This window comes from Rhineura floridana, chromosome 1 (genome assembly GCF_030035675.1).
Source record: "Rhineura floridana isolate rRhiFlo1 chromosome 1, rRhiFlo1.hap2, whole genome shotgun sequence".
NCBI lineage: Eukaryota > Metazoa > Chordata > Lepidosauria > Squamata > Rhineuridae > Rhineura > Rhineura floridana.
The window spans coordinates 85,276,569-85,293,941 of record NC_084480.1 but is presented as its reverse complement, the minus strand read 5'-3'; the positions used below and the strand labels follow the sequence as shown (position 1 = coordinate 85,293,941).

The following is a 17,373-nucleotide window of genomic DNA, read 5'->3' as shown; positions in this document are numbered from 1 at the left end:
TTTATTATTATTATTAAGCTCTGCAGGTTGGCTAAGGCTGGAGTCCACATACTGCAGCTGAAATTTATTTATTTATTTATTGCATTTCTATCCCGCCTTTCATCCAAGTTGCTCAAGATGGTGCACATAGTGTTGTCCCCCCTGCTTTCCATTTTATCCTTACACCAACCCTCTGAGATAGGTCAGGCTGAGAGACTGTGTGTGGCCCAAGTCACACAGTGGGCTTCATGGCTGGGTGGGGATTTGAACCTAGATCTTAGTCCAACACTGTAACCTCCCACTGGTGTTGGGAGACAGGACTGTACATTTTCAGACTATGTGTGGCGGTGGGAGGGGGATCCCAATTTGATGAACCTTTGTGTTAAGAAAAGAAATCAACACCTCCCTGTCTGCAGGGAGCTTTTTATGGAAAGAGGTATTTGGAGATGTGATTTTGCCACAAACCATTTTTTTCAATTAACAGAGGCTAAAATTACAATTAGTGTGGGGGGGTCATGAATGTTTTTGAGCTTATAAAGGGGGTCTCATAAAGGTTGGGAACAACTGCTTTAGTGCTTTATTTTTGTAAAAACACTATGGCATATACATTTTAAATTTCATATTGGGTGCTATGAAGACACTTTATGATACTAAGGATCGCCATTTGTTAGAACAGACAATCAAAATGTTGTTGCTAAAACTGTATCTTGCTTGTTATATTGCACACCAGTCTGTGGTAGCTCAAGCAGAGCTGAACTGGTATCATCCAAGGAATATTACATTACTGAGAATCAAATTAGGTCTTCCTTCACTAAAATCACACATTCATAAATCCATGATTCTATACTGGGAAAACTCGTTACTGCCAGACCAATGTTTACAAACGCTGTTTTTTAGACCTATAGAATACAGACAGCTGAGCACAATGTTATAACAGTTTGTTGCTGGTTATTCAATTTCCTCTGTAATGTCATCTCAGGATATTTTAGATCTTAAGTTCCATGATGTAATTTTTCTTAGCAACCTTTTTATCTACAGGAATTAATTTTATCCCCAGTGAAACATGTGTTAACTCAGCTTAGGTTTCAAACTATGCCTACAAAATATCTGACAGATACATTTTTAACAAAGCAACAAATGACCATCTTTGTGTTTGCAAACCAAGGCTGACTGAAGACACCATGATTATATTCTAGATTTATAGAATTCACCTAAGGGATAGATTCCTCTCTTTATTTTAGAATTTTCTATAAGGTCAATAAGATGTTTTCAAAATTAGATGGTTGACAGCAAATGTTTGTTACCTATAGGTTAGCTTTATATGCACTAGTAGTGAGGAAGTTATGGGCTACTTTTTTGGCCCCAAACAATAATCGATTGTCAATGGGACTTTTTAAAAATGTAATTGATTTGGATAACTTTACAATTTTGATAATATGTAGTTCCAAAAATTTATACCATTCATTTACTCTTTGACTGTCTTGCTTTTCTGCGATTTATATTACAGTGGACGGTGACTACAAGGACTAAACAATCTGACTGACTGAACCCACACTGCAAACTAGGCCACCTACTTTACTTTACCATGGGGTTACGTAGGCCCAAACTAGTAAACAAGACATAGTGTATAAGTTGTATGGAACTTCTCACACTTCAAACACATTTACCATATCACAGCTCAGCCCACTTCTCAGCAGTTGTGAGCGCAGTAAATGAGCACTAAACAGGCACTGAAATGCAAGTTGTATGCATATAATATGCAATAGTGCAACCATATTAGAGCACACTGAACACTGTGAAACTACGTGGCAGTCACTAAATTAAACTTATAAAAAGGCCCTCAACGTTATTTCAGCAGTTTCCACCATTTCATTGGTCATTATTCCTGTATCTCAAGTTCAAAATGGACCATTGGTCTCACCTGAAGGGTGATTTTCATATGAGGATGGCCATCACTGCGGGTATTAGCTCCACCTATCGTGCGAAGGCAAGAATGTTTTTGAAGTCAAGACTAGGGGCATCAAGCCCCTCCCACTCTCCAGTTCATTCGCAGTGAGTCTATAGAGAAATCTAAAAATACAAGAACAGGGCCAACAGGCCTGCCAGCAGGAAAATAACATGCATAATAACATGACTCTAACATAGCGATACAATAGAACTAGCAGTCTTGACTTCACTAGGAACTTTAAATACAATAGCGTAACAGTAATACATAACATCTTAGTAAAATATCTATACATCCTCCAACTGGGAGGGTCGTGATGGCCGTCCTCATATGAAAATCACCCTTCAGGTGAGACCAATGGTCCATTTTCAAAAGAGGCATCAGCAAAGGCATAACAATCTATTTTATAATGCCTTATAAACGAGTGTGGAGTAGACCAAACAACAGCTCTGCAAATATCAGCAACAGGAGCGTTGGTAGCAAAGGCAGCCGTAGTGGCCGCTGACCTAGTTGAATGAGCTGTTATACTAGCTGGAATTGGGAGTTTAAGGGACTCATATGCTAAGGTAATACATGCCCTTCACCAGCGAGATAAGGTAGAATTGGCTACTTTATGCCCCATAGACCTTGGATGAAAGGATACAAACAGAGACTCCGTTCGTCGAATCTCTTGGGTCCTAGACAGGTAGGTCTTGAGAGCCCTCCGAACATCCAACGAATGCCAAGCCTTCTCTAGAGGATGAGCAGGGTTCGGGCAAAATGAAGGGAGTACAATGTCCTGATTGCAATGGAAAACTGAATTGACCTTAGGACGGAAGGAAGGATCAGTTTTCAACACAACAGAGTCCTTGTGAAAAACACAGAGATGGCGAGCAGAAGACAATGCGCCCAGTTCCAAAACTCGTCTGGCAGAAGTGATGGCGACCAGGAACAAGACCTCGAAGGACAGTAGACATAAGGGCACAGTCCTAAGGGGTTCGAACGGAGGGCATTGTAAAGCTTGTAGGACCTTGGACAGACTCCATGAAGGAAAGCGATGGCCTACAGCCGGTGAACGTAAAGCAGTGCCTCTGAGGAAGCGTTTAATGAACGGATGTGAGGAAATAGGGGCACCAGTGGAGGAGACTGAAAGGATGGACGACAGAGTGGACGCATGTCGACGTAGAGTGTTGGGTCTGAGTCCCATCATAAAACCGCTATGGAGATATTGCAGCACTTGATGCACAGTGGCCTGGGATGGGTCACAGTGGTGAGCCTGGCACCACTTGGAGAAAGCCACCCAAGTATGTTGATAAATACGGGTGGTAGATGGTCGTCTCGAGGCTAACATAATATCAATAACAGCATCAGACAGGCCAGCCGACCTCAAATGTCCCCGTTCAAAAGCCACGCTGTTAGATTGAGCCAAGTGGGGTCCTGATGCCATACTGGACCCTGGGATAGAAGATCTGGCCTGATTGGAAGTGTCCAAGGATCCATCACCGACATTGCAAGAAAATCGGAGAACCACGGTCAGCGTGGCCAATATGGTGCTATCAGAACCAACTGTGCCCTCTCGCTCCACACCTTCCGCAGTGTTTTGGCTAACAGCGGTATGGGAGGAAAGGCGTACAAAAGACCGTCTGGCCACGGTATGGACAGAGCATCCACTGCTTCCGCTGCTGTGTCCAGGTATCTGGCAAAGTACCTGGGAAGCTGGTAATTGTGACTGGAAGCAAACAGGTAGATCGAGAAGACACCGAACCGACGCTGGAGACGCTGGAATATGGTCGGATGAAGTTTCCATTCTCCCAGAATGACCTGTTGTCTGCTGAGCCAGTCTGCTGTCACATTCCAAATCCCTCTGAGATGCTCTGCTTTTAGGGATTGTAGATGTTGTTCTGCCCTGACGAAGATGAGGGAAGCTAGGTCCTGCAGAGGACAGGACCTGGTGCCCCCCTGTCTGTTCAAATGTGATTTTACACACGTGTTGTCCGTTCGGATGAGGACATGGTCCAAAGGGAACAGAGACTGACAATGAAGTAGAGCTAGGTGGACCGCCTTGAGCTCCAGCCAATTGATGTTCTGAGTCTGCTCTGCTGTGGACCAAACTCCCTGAACGTACTGGGAGTTGCAGTGTGCTCCCCAGCCGATGAGACTGGCATCCGTGGTGACAACAGTCCTGCGAGGTTCTCTGAATGGAGTGCCTCTGGAAAGATGTTGGACCCTCGTCCACCAGCGGAATGAAAGGTGCAGTGTGGGGCTCAGAGGAACTGTGCGATGAGTGGAGTTGGCAATATCCTGTTGAAAAGGCAACAAAGTCTACTGAAGGTGGCGAGAGAGGGGTCGAGCCCATGGCACAATGTGGATGGTAGAGATGAACATTCCGAGCGCCCTGGCTAGAAGCATGACGTCCGTGGTTGTTTGGTGCATCAAAGACCTCGCGATGTTTGTGATGGCAGTTATGCGATCTGGAGACAGAAACGCCATCGCCTGCAGGATGTCCAACATTGCCCCTAGATGTAGTAGGCATTGGGTCGGTTGAAGATGGCTTTTGTCGAAGTTGACAAGCCAGCTGTGGGCCTGCAAAACATTGAGGGTGAGCGTTAAATGACGATGAGCCAGCTCCTCAGAGCTTGCCCGTATTAAAATATCGTCCAGATATGGGTAGAGATGGACCCCTTGAATCCGGAGGTAAGCCACTAAGGTGAGAAGCACTTTTGTAAATACTCGTGGAGCAGAGGAGAGGCCGAACAGCATCGCTCTATATTGAAAATGCTGGGGGCCAAAAGCAAACCGAAGGAACTTTCGGTGGGCTATGCAAATGGGCACATGGAGATACGCTTCCTTTAGGTCGATAGAAACCAGGAAGTCTCCTTCTTGCAGGCTTTCAGTAATGGAGTGGAGGGATTCCATTTTGAATCTGCGGTATGTTACAAAACGGTTGACGAACTTGAGGTCCAGTACCGCCCTCCATGACAAATCTTGTTTGGGCACAGCAAATAGGAGGGAGTACATCCCTTCCGACCTCTCTGTTGTAGGGACTGGCTCTATCGCCGCTATGTCCAAGAGGTGATGTATAGCTATCTGCATGATGCTGTGCCTAGCCGGCGCCCTGGGGCAAGGGGATGGATGGAATTTGTCTGGTGGAGTTGCCCAAAACTCTATTGCATAGCCAGAACAAAAAAGGTCCCTGATCCAGGCGACCTTAGTCAGACGCAGCCACTGGTCTCCAAACATAAGGAGTCTGCCACCAACTGGAAGTGCATTAGTACTGTTTGTGCTGGAGAGACCCTCCCCTATATGAGGACAATGAAGTACCTCTGCGCCCTTGGTACTGACCTCTGCCCTGGAAACGTCGGTTCCAGGTTCCCCTGAAGGAATTGGAGTCATAGGATCGGAAGTTGCGGCCTCGTCCTCCTGGCCGCGTTCCTCGAAAGGGCTGGTTAGAGCGGAAGGAGGGAAATCGCCTGAAAGGCCTATGATCAATGTTCTTGACAGTGGCCAAAATCGGTTTGTGTCTTTGGGATCAACCAGCACTGCCTTTAGAGCTTCCTCGCCAAAGAGCAAAGATCCGATGTAAGGGGCTCTAGAAAGATTCACTCTGGCTGTAGAGTTAGCTTGCCAGTGGCGAAGCCAGAGGGTCCGTCGAGCGACTATCTGAGCCGTCATGGCTCGTGCTCCCAGTTGGGTGGCATCCAAAGTGGCATCAGCCACGAACGCCGCTGTCTTGCGCAACTTAATCAATGATCTTCTGACAGAAACAGGATCAGGGGTAGGGTCCTCTAGCAGGTCATCCAGCCACATCATTGCTGCCCTGGAGAAGATGGAAGCTGATGCGGAGGCTCGCATGGAGAAAGCAGTGGCCTCATGATTTTTGCGGAGGGCGAAGTCCAATCTTCGCTCAGTAGCATCCTTGAGTTGGGATTCTGCTTCCCTAGGCAAAAGAGATCGCGAAACTAGGCTAGCGATCGGCTCGTCTATGCCGGGGACGGCCAGCTTGGTGGTAAAGGCAGGAGCTAGGGAGTAAAGTTTGTCAGCCAGGTTCTTGAAGCAGCGAGTTTGGAATGGATGAGACCATTCCTCGGTGGTCAGTTTAGCAATGGGATCCGGCACCGGGATGTAATGCTCAGTTGGTGCCAGGGATTTGAGAACTCTGGCCGCTTTAATAGCTGGAGCGGTAGATGGTGGGGGCGCAGCTTGGAGACCAAGGGTGTTAACTACCCTGCGTGCTAGAGGTTGAAAATCTGAGGTATTAAACAAGCGATACGATGTATCCTCCTCATGTTCCGAATAGTCACTCCATTCGTCTCCTTCAGCATGATCAGCAAAGGTTGACTCCCCCCCATACGAAGCGTCATCAATACATCTGCCTCTAGCTCCATCGAAAGGATTTGGGGAGCAGGAAGGAGTGGCCTCATGGCATACATGTTGGTCCATAGTGCGGTGAGGCATGGGGGGAACTTGTGGTGGTGACTGCATTTGAGTGAAAAATGACAGCATGCCCTGAAGTTGTGCAAGAAAATCAGGAGACAGCTGCAGCCCCGTTGAAGCAGACGGTTGTGCCTGAGTAGGTGGCTCAGTGGGCTGAGTCGGAGGAAAGGCCCTGGGCAGCAACACGGGAGGAGGCTGGCTAAGTGTTGGCTGAGTGTTGCCTCAGAAGAGGCAGCAGGGGAATGAAATATATCCGTTAGCTGTGTCTGGACTGCCATGGTGGGGTTCGGAACAGAAACATAGCGTGGACGCTTGGGTTTGCTGTGGCTGGAAAGGTGTTTAGTCTTAGCCAGAGCTTTGGCATGTTTAGTCTTAGCTGCCTTAGATGGTTGCGGCTTGGCTGTCTGAGACATGTCTGGTTGTTCCGCCATCTTATAATCACTATGGGTGCAGTACACGGCCACAGCGGGGGCAGGATGTAGAGACCCGAACAGGCACAGCACACGACCACAGAGGGGGCAGAATGTACTGGCAGATGGCTAAGTACACGGCCACAGAGGGGGCAGAATGTACTGTGCTGACAGTCAGGTACACGGCCACAGAGGGGGCAGAATGTACTGTTCAACAGGTGCAGCGTATCACAGTCTCAGCACACGGTCACAGAGGGGGCAGGATGTACAGTGTAGGCAGTCTTGTGGTATTAACAGCCTTGTGGTATTAGCAGCTTGGTACACGGCCACAGAGGGAGCAGAATGTACTATTTATACAGTCCTGGTACACGGCCACAGAGGGGGCAGAATGTACAGATCAAAGAACTCGTGCACAATCTCAGCAGTCTCAGTGCATGGACGGATGAATGTATAAATCAAAAAGTCTATTGCCCAGCCACAGCCTTGATGATCCGGACGCAAATGTGCCACATCCGAGAGAAACAGGAGCAGTAGTTGCGGAGACTAGTGCGTGTAGAACTGTGGATTCTTAGCTGCAGCACACATACAGGGCTAGACTCACTTTTATTATTAGTACTGAGGTGAACAGAAAGAGCGGGAAAAAGTTGATAAAAATGGCGCCCGCAATGAGCGGGCAAACAATGCAATCAAAAATGGCGGCTATAACGAAGGAGCAATGGCGGTTCTGAGGGTCTGAAAACGGGCTGCAGCAGCGAGGAAAAAAGAAGTCGCGGCTGGAAAAGGCAGACAGGCGAAACTTGGTCAGGGAATACGTTACAGCCGCTGACTGAAAACCCATCGCGGCGAGGCTTTAAAGCCGTGAAGCGAGGCAGGGAAGTCGAGTAGCCCAGACGGGGGGGGGAGCCGCAGCCGCAGGCTCCCGGCCGAAAAAGGGGCAGAGAGGGGAAAAAAACGCTGCCGATCGAGGCGGGCAGCAACGCAGCCGGTCTGGGACTAAAGCAAAGATAGCCACTAAGCAGGCTCCTGAGAGACGGGCAGGGAGCTGCCGCCGCAAGCTCCCGCCTAAAAAACGAAAGAGCCGCAGCTGCGGTCTTTACAGAGCCGAGTCGAGAATCTGGAAAAAATAACTCGTCCCGTGCAAGGGAGAGAGCAGAGAGCTGCAGCCACAAGCTCTCGCCGGAAAAAGGTAAAAAAAAGCAGCCGCGGTAAGTTAAAGAGCCGTAAGGCTACAACCTGGGGAAAAAGAAATCGGCCCGGGAAGGGAGAGCCCCCAGGGATAAGGACAAAGACAATGTTAAACACGAGACAGAGGGGAGGAAAGAACGTGGGATACACACATAAACAGACCTCCACACCCTGTCAGACAATACACAGAAAAAGTACAAAAACTTAGCTAAAAGCTACGCTATCTGAATTTCAAACTTGTTCGTACGAAGGCAAGAATGAACTGGAGAGTGGGAGGGGCTTGACGCCCCTAGTCTTGACTTCAAAAACATTCTTGCCTTCGCACAATAGGTGGAGCTAATACCCGCAGTGATGGCCGGCCTCATATGGAAAATATTGCCCAACATTATACAGCCACAAGAGTGGCTATATACTATAGCCAGCGAGGATTTTTCATATTCCACAATGTTAAATTGAAAATACCCCCATGCCATTCTGATGCTTCCCATAAGCTCATTTCAAAACAAAACCTTACAAAACTTATAGTTCTGAACTCAGAAATGTTTGCTTAACAACCCTCTCAATTTCCATGGCGATACACAAAACAGTCAGAGAGAATAGAGAGTTCAAAGTCTAAAAAAAGCCCTTTTGGACTTTTTTCTGTCAGAGTTCTCATAATCTGTTGAAATTCATTGAAAATCAGCCATGTTTACAAAGTACCTGTAATCCTAATACTGACCCTGCCCCATACTCTGACCTTCACCTTCTGCAGTTTAAAAGTTAAAAAAATGCCTGGCTGATTTTTAATTAATTTAAGAAATTTTGGCTTGAAGCCAATGATAACGCGGCATGCTCAGTAAGAACCAACTTTCAGTGTTCTAAAAGCCTCACAGCTGCTGGGCTTGCCTAATCGGGGGCCTCACCCACACCAGACTTGATTTCACTGAGACAGTCATGGCTTCCCTCAAAGAATCCTGGGAAGTGTAGTTTGTGAAGGGTGCTGAGAGGAGACTCCTATTCCCCTGAGAGAATGGTTTAACAGCCAGCCACTATGATTGAAGCTCTGTGAGAGGAACAGGGCATCTCCTAGCACCTCTCAGCACCCTTCACTAACTACACTTCCCAGGATTCTTTGAGAGAAGCCATGATTGTCCAAAGTGTAATAAAGGCCTGGTATGGATGTGGCCAGAGACACTGTTTTAAATTTGGGTGGGAGGCTACATGTGCCTGCTGTAGAATAAATAGGTGGGGGAAACGCTGAAAAGCAATGATACTGTTCATAATGTTTTCCTTTTGAAAAGGAAAGGGGCTTCCCTTCTGCCCAGTGTCCACCGACCCAATCCTCCTCCCCTCCCCTCTCCATGCCAGTTTCACCTGTCCTAAGCATGATTGCAGGGGAGTAAATCCCACTGACCTCAATAAGCACTGAAATGATCAATCCATTCTCAGCAAACTTGCACAGGATCCCATTTCTTACCTCCCAGATTAAAAAGCAGGGGAAATTCACTAATAGGCAAAAAACCACAGATCTTTCTATCAAACTTTAAAAAGCAGGTCAGGTCAGGTCTCCTGCTCCCGGTACATTCACTATAGCTGCCCAATTTCCATGATTTTTAAAGTTTGATTGAAATATCCATGGACTATAGGTACGTTCTTAAACAGCAAGAATTCTTGCCTATTAGTGAATATATTATACAGCCATGAGAGTATACTATAGCCAGCACGGATTTTTCGTATTCCACAATGTTAAATTGAAAATAACTCCCACTGCAATACTGCTGCTTCCCCATAAGCTCATTTCAAATCAAAACCTTACAAAACTTAATAGTTATGAACTCAGGAACACTTGCTTAACAACCCTCTAAATTTTCATGACAATACACAAAACAGTTAGAGAGAATCTAGAGTTCAAAGTGTAAGAGAGAAAAATCCAGACACATTGGACTTTTTTTCTGTCAGTTGTCTCATAATTTGTTGAAATTAATAATAAATCAGCCATATTCACAGTACCTATAATCCTGTTATTGACCTTGCCCCACACTTTGACTTTCATCTTCTGCAGTTTAATAGTTAAAATAATGCCTGGCTGATTTTTTATTAATTTAAGAAATTTTGGCTTGAACTCAATGATAATGTTGGGCATGCTCAGTAAGAACCAACTGTCAGTGTTCTAAAAGCCAGGCATACAGCTGCTTGGCTTGGCTAATCAGGGGGCCACACCCACGCCAGACCCTTGATTGAAGGCTGCTGAGAGTTGTTAGGAGACTCCTGTTCCCCTGACAGAGCTCCAGTGGCCAGAGTGGTTTAACAGTCAGCCCCTCTTCTGGGGATTGTAGTTCTGTGAGAGGAATAGGGCCTAGCAACTCTGAGCACCCTTCACTAACTACACATCCCAGGATTCTTTGGGAGAAGCCATGACTGTCTAAAGTGAAATAACGGTCTGGTATAGATGTGGCCAGCGACATCTTTGGTTTAAATTTGAGAGTCTACATGTGCTTGCTGTAGAATAAAAAGGTGGTGGAAATGCTGAAACACAGTAATACCGTTAAATGTTTTCCTTTTGGAAAGAAAAGGAGCTTTCCCTCTGCTCAGTGCCCACCCACCAAATCTTCTCCACTTCCCCCCTCCCTGTCCCTCCTCCAGGTCAGTTTCACGTATCCTAAACATGATTGCACAGGAGTAAATCCCAGTGAACTCAAAAAGCATGCAAATGATCAAACCTGCCCTCCCCAACTCCTCCTTCCTATCCCCTCCCTCTTGCCGCTTCCCACTTTGCCCCTCCCTGCCCATCCCCATCCCCTCCTCCTCTTTCCCCTCACCACTCGTTTTCCTTCCCTCTCCTCTCCCCTCCCCCTCCTTCTCCCCCATGATCAGTTTTACCTATCTTAAGCATGATTGCAAGGCAGCAAATTCCACTAAACTCAATAAGCATGCAAATGATCAAACCTCCCCTCCCCTCCCCTCATGCCTCCCATCACCTCCCTTTTGCCCCTTCCTTTGCCCCTCCCAATCCCCTCCTTCCCCTGCTCTCCTGTCCCTTCTCCTCTCTCTTCTCCCCTCCCCCACAGTCAGTTTTACCTATCCTAACCATGACTGCACAGGAGTAAATCCCACTGAACTCAATAAGCATTCAAAAGACCTACCTTTCCCCTCCTGCCCCTCTACTCTTCATTCCTCCTCCCTTCTTCCACCCCTCCCCTCTTCCTTCTTCCTCCTCCCCTGCTCACTCCAACCACCCCCCCTCCTTCCCTGTCCTTCCACTCCCCCATGGTCAGTTTTACCTATCCTAACCATGATTGCACAGGAGTAAATCCCACTGAACTCAATAAGCATGCAAATGATCGAACCTGCATTCCTTCTCCGCTCCCACTCCTGCCTGCTCCCATCCCCCTCCTCTCCTCCGCCCTTTCTTCTCCCCTCCCCATCCCCTGTGGTCAATTTTATCTATCCTATGCATTGCATAGGGTAAGCATGCAAATGATCAATCCATTCTCAGCAACAAGCATGCAAATGATCAATCCATTACCAAATTCTTCCAAGCTACACAGGAAGTGGGTTGGACTGTGAAAGACCAGTCCAAATTTTGTTTGCATTTTGACAAATTTGTAGGGCAGTACAGTATCTCAGCGAGATCAGGTCTCTGCTCCCCTGGTACATTCATTATAGCTGCACAATTTCCCTGCTTTTTCAATTTTGATAGAAATATCTGTTGACTATAGATACATTCTTAAACTGCAAGCTTTTTTGCCTATTAGTGAATTAATTTCTTTCACTTTACCTGAAGTTTTTCACATGGTCTTCCACACCTGTAAGGCGAACAGCATGCTGCAATGCATTTAGGTAAGTGAGTGCTTGAGTTGAAGATCCCCAATTTACATCTGTAAAAAGCCAGAGGAGACCCATTGACGTAAATATACACTAGTCTTATTTTAGAATGAACACAAAAGGTCATACTTTACTGTGACTATTTATACTGCAACACTGACATTCAAACTGTAATCACAAGGAGTTTGAAAGGCAGTAACTGCAGTACTGCAGTGGGTAGGAGGAAATATTTCCTGAAATGGGGAAAGGTAGCTAAAACCTTCAGTTCTGCTAGTAAATACTGTGCTTTTAGGGTCAAATAAAATATATTTTGAACACTTGGCAAACTTCAGTAGGCTTGTCTTGAGTCAACAATTAAGATGAGAGATTCTTAAAAGTGTTAATACAGAGCAGGTGTGGGAAGCTTTTGACCCGCCAGATGTTGCTGAAGTTCAACTCCCATCAGTTCATACCACCACTGCTGTCTTTGGTGACAGAATTAACAGAATAGTTAGCCGATTTCTGACCGCAGTGATAACACAGTGGGAGGTTTTGTTCTCTTAGAAGGAAGAGTGCACAGTCTACCAGCATCCCAACACTTGCTTCAGGGGCAGAGTTTTAGCAGAGCACACAGGGTGACATCTGCTGGCTAATGTTTGTTGTCACAGACATTCTCAAGATGTGCTAGCCTCTTGCTGCTATGGATTGGAGGTTGATGTATTTCAATTCCTGTGGTTTTAGGGTGGTTAAATAGGGCCAAAGCATCGTGATTTTGGCAAAGACAGGAGGTTTTGCAAAGTTAGAGACCATCCTCTTATCCTGTCCAACCATCCAGATGATCTTATAATTTTAATGTTTTCTGTCATACTGCTTAGAGGTTTTTCCACAATCAAGCAGTATATAAATTTTAATAAATGAATGAATGAATGAATGAATCTCAGATGATGGCAAAGAAATTTACCAGGCTCTGCAATATTTTGCTGCCTGATTGTTGATGCACTAGGACAGGCTAAGCTATCAAAATAGTTTTCTTAATCCTATTCCTTTTCTAGTTTGTCAAAATGTTTCTTTCAACAAAGGCACAGTACTTTCCCACTTCTGTCACACAAACATATGGGGTTTCTTAAGGATAATGACCAACAAGCTCAATAACTTCTGAAAAAAGATTACTTTCTTTTACCTTTTTAACAAAGTCAATATAGTTTACAGAGCCTAACGTTAACTAGTCAACCGTGTACAACTAACTATTGTGAAAGAGCAGTGAAGGGGAACTGAGGGAACTCATGTATATTTAGTAATTAAATATGTTGCGTAAAAACAGCATTGAAATCAAATCATAAATCCCATCATTGGCCTAGACATGTACCCACCTGGCTTCTTGTAAGTTACATAAATGTAGAGTCCTAGAACAATGACGTACGTGAGGAGTGCTGCCCGCCAGTTAATAACAAACATCACTATACAGCAAAGTATTGCTCCAACTAGAGACACCCACATATTGTAGTACTTAAAAGCAGGACGCCAGCCTATTCAAAAACCAAATACAGAAATTAATAGCATAAACAGAAAGTACGTTCCCGCCATCCCCACATCATTTTAATAGCATGAGCACATGTAACTTGTCGACATTCTGCACATGCTGAAATACCAGCAAAATAATAATAGAGCTATCAGCATCTGTGACGATGGATGAGAGAAGACACATTGGCTTGGTTCGCACATCATGCTAAGTCAAACCATGGATTGTGTGAACGCATGGGTCCTTGAAGAGGAGATCACAACTGCTGATCTCCTTCTCTGGTCCCCCTGCTGTTGCGCTACCATTAGCTGAGTCATAGTTTGGCTTAGCATGGTGTCTGAAACTGGGCTCACAGTTTGTCTTGCTCCAGATCAACTATGAGCAATAACCAAGGTTTGTTCTTGGGTTTACAGCTTGTGGATTTTCTGGAGGAAACAAATTATGAGCCCAGGTTCACAGCAGTGGAAGGAGGACCAGAGAGGAGCGCAGTGGCTACGATCTCTCTGGGAACCTTCATGCTCACACATTTGCACTAAACCATAGGCTTGCTTAGCATTGGGGTGAACCAGTCCATAGTGAAGCACATATATTCTTTTAAAGTTTCAAGTTGTTTTTGATACAGATGGATATCCACAACCTTGTTAGCTGGACAGTTATTCATTTTGTAAAATCAATTTCCAGTTCAACATTTTATGCAATTACTTAATAGAGATGTCAAGGCCTAGGAAAAAAATAGAAATATTGGGGGATGAGGGGAACAAGGCTTTCCCCCCAAAGGCTTTTCTGTTGTATTTTTACTTTTTTTTGGGGGGGGGTTCCTGGGCCTTCACATCTCTAGCTAAAAATTAAAGGAATTTTGAAAAAATACTTTTGCCATCACTGATTTCAAATTAACAAGAGCACCAATATAAAATTCATACCTGGAGATTTTGCAAGTGAAGCATGGAATACAGAGAAGTTAATTAAAGCATAGGAAGCCAAGAAGAAATTGGAAATAATTGGAGCAATTACATTCAGTTCAGCTGTAAAAAAAGAAGATATGGAAAATTATATCGATTTTTACAATACCAATGGTAAAAAATCAGAATTGCTTTCTTGTAACAGTTGTTCTTTGAGCGAATAATCTTTGTTGTCCCACATATGGGAAAGCTCTGTAAGATTAGAAGCATTGCCCTCCTCAACCATAGGCAGGAATGCTACATGCAGGAGGCAAAAAGCAGAGCCCATGCTTTCTGCTAAATTCTATTCAGAAAAAGCTGTAGTGCAGTTGACCCCAAGTTCAAAAAAATCCATACCATAGTACAGAGCACAATGTACCTCTGCACTACCACATACTCAACAATCCTACAAATGCTCTTATACATACTCAACAATGTTTGTAACACGCATGCCCCAAGTACAGACCAAGAGTGTTAGAACACGCACCCATTTATCCTCTGAATCACAGAAATGCAATTACATTATTATGAATGTATTGTTTTCGATTCTAATGAAGTTGTATTGTCCAGAATCTCACTTTAGTAGAACTGTACATGGTACTAAAGGGATCTCGCAAAACTGGGGGAACAGGCAAAAAAAGTCCTAATTTCACATATACTCTAATGGGGTCCAATCTGTCTGTGACTGACCAGTAAAGAGACTTGCAGCCATGATAGAAAGCTCATGAAAACATCGACCCAGTGTGCAATTGCTGTTAAAAAGGCAAATTCTATGTTAGGAATCATTAGGAAAGGGACTAAAATTAAGCTGCCAATATTATGTCTTTATACAAATCTATTATGTCAACACACTTGTAGTACTGTGTACAGTTCCTGTCGCCACATCTTAAAAAGAATATCTTAAGAGTTGCAAAAGTGCTAAAAAAAAAAAGAATGACCAAAACAATTAGGGGAAAGGTTATGTTTGGGGCTATTTAATATATAAGAAAGGCAAGCAAATGGGGATAAAATTATGGTGGAGAGCCATGGATAGAGAAGCCTGAGAAAACTCCCAGTTCATTCAAATTAAACTGAATAGTGGGAGATTCAGGATGAAGGGTTGGATCCAACCTTGCCCCTCTGTGAAGAGAGGCTCCTTCTGGAAGACCAAAACAGGGGACAGGGGATTTTTGACAATTTCACATTCCCCTGTGGCATTTCCCACTATTCCGGTGCCATTTCCCACAATGTTCCAGAAGGTCTTCTAAGCCTCTGGAGCAGATTTTAGGGAGACACAGAAAATGGCAGGGGGAAATCTCTTTCTGCCTACAGAAGCATCATTCATGGCATTCTGTTACCTGAAATTCTAGATCCAATGCAAAATCAAGTAGTTCTTCACACAGCGATTACTTAAACTATGGAATTCACCTCCAAAAATATGGATGGCCACCAACTTGGAAGATTAGGCTGTTCAGCTACTTTTCATGATGGCTACAAGCTACCTCCAGGATCCGAGGCACCATGCCTCTGAAAACCAGTCACTAGGGGACAGCAGCAGGGAAGGGTTCTTTGCCCTCATGTCTTACTTGTGGCCTTTCACGGGTATCATACTGATCACTGTGGAAAACAATACTGGACTAGATAGGGCTGATTCAGCAAGGCTCTCATGTTCTTAGGTTTCCCAATATATAAACAGGAGTCTTTATATTATTGGTTTTTATTATTCAGTCTCTATGCCAGCCTTTCCCAACCGGTGTGCCTCCAGATGTTGTTGGACCACAACTCCCATCAGCCTCAGCCATAGGCAATGTTGGCTGAGGCTGATGGGAGTTGTGGTCCAACAACATCTGGAGGCACACTGGTTGGGAAAGGCTGCTCTATGCAGTAGTACATGTATTTTCCATTGACAGTGAACCAAAGAGTTATTATATAGAATCAAACAAAATGGACCATACTAGATACTCCAGAGGAACTTTTATTTAAAAAAATAGCTTTCTAGAAAAATGGCGTATTAACTAACCAATTAATATGAATCCAAGAGCAATCAAGAACGTCAGAAGATACCCTCGCAAAGGTTCATTATTCTTCCCATAGCCTTTAGCAAACATCAGGAAACCAGGATAAATATTGTCTTTACACAAAGCCTATGGAAAAAAAAATGTTAACAACTAAACTATGGTCATATAGAGATATAAATCAAGGCACTAAATCTTAAGGCTCAGCACATATAGGCCATATGAAGAATGCAGTTAACATAAAAACTGTAATCACATATCTTCAATTCAATGTTGTCTTAAGTACCACTGGAAAAATATAGAAGGTGGGCAATAAAAATCAGTATTGTTATGACTTAAGTTAATTTTAGCAAGTCTAAACAGAATTATTGTCAATATGAAATTGAGTGGCTACATGTCTTGTTGAGATCCAAATGAAAGTTAGTCATTTGGCAAAATAATTGAAAAAATGTATTAAAATACATTTGAAAGCATCATTTTCAATTACCATGGTGACCAACATGTCAGTAAAGAGATTTATAGGAATACTATATTCTTATTTTAGTTACAGGACCAAACCAATAGTATCTAAAGCAAGTGCTTGGATTTAGAAAAGTCATCTTTGAAACTCTTTCCAAAATATAAGTCTGCTTGGGCTTGCTACCAGGGCTGTGGAGTCGGAGTTGTGGAGTCGTAAGCAATTTTGGGTGGAGTCGGAGTCAGAGTCGGAAGAAATGTACCAGCTTCAACTTCAAAATAAAAACTTTCAAAGGAATTTAGGAAAGTTTTCTTGTTCAGAAATTTTAATCAAATAAATATATTTTATGTTCTGTCAATCTAGCCTGATGATTCACATGGTGGTGATGAAATGCCTTGTGCTATCATTTTACTACAGTAAATTTGTTATTACTAGTTAATATACATTTGCCATTTATGAAGGAGTCGTAGTCGGACAGTAGAAAAATAGAGGAGTCGGAGTCGAAGTTTACGACTCCACAGCCCTGCTTGCTACAAATAATTCAAGATTCTTACTTGGAAGACTTTAGGTGCACTGACAAGAGATGCTAATGCCGAAGAAAGGGTGGCAGAAAATATTCCAGCTGATATCAAGGGTGCAAATCCTGACACCATGCTCATTACCTGAAAGAAAACATAACTTTAACAAGGGCAGACCAAACACTGAAACAGTTGCAGAGTCATGTTAAAATGTCAAGTAAGTGTTTCAATT

The 17,373-nt window shown here is 44.2% G+C and overlaps 1 protein-coding gene across 1 annotated transcript in view; it reads right to left on the bottom strand.

Annotated features, from left to right (window-relative positions):
- SLC12A2 (solute carrier family 12 member 2) overlaps positions 1-17,373 on the bottom strand; it is a 96,723-nt gene that overhangs the window by 31,218 nt on the left and 48,132 nt on the right. Inside the window, exons 11-15 of the mRNA XM_061625298.1 lie at positions 17,178-17,285; positions 16,172-16,295; positions 14,155-14,256; positions 13,086-13,241; positions 11,690-11,789 (exon numbers count right to left, since the gene is read on the bottom strand). Coding sequence (XP_061481282.1) covers positions 11,690-11,789; positions 13,086-13,241; positions 14,155-14,256; positions 16,172-16,295; positions 17,178-17,285 — 590 coding nt within the window. The remainder of the gene's footprint in view (positions 1-11,689; positions 11,790-13,085; positions 13,242-14,154; positions 14,257-16,171; positions 16,296-17,177; positions 17,286-17,373) is intronic.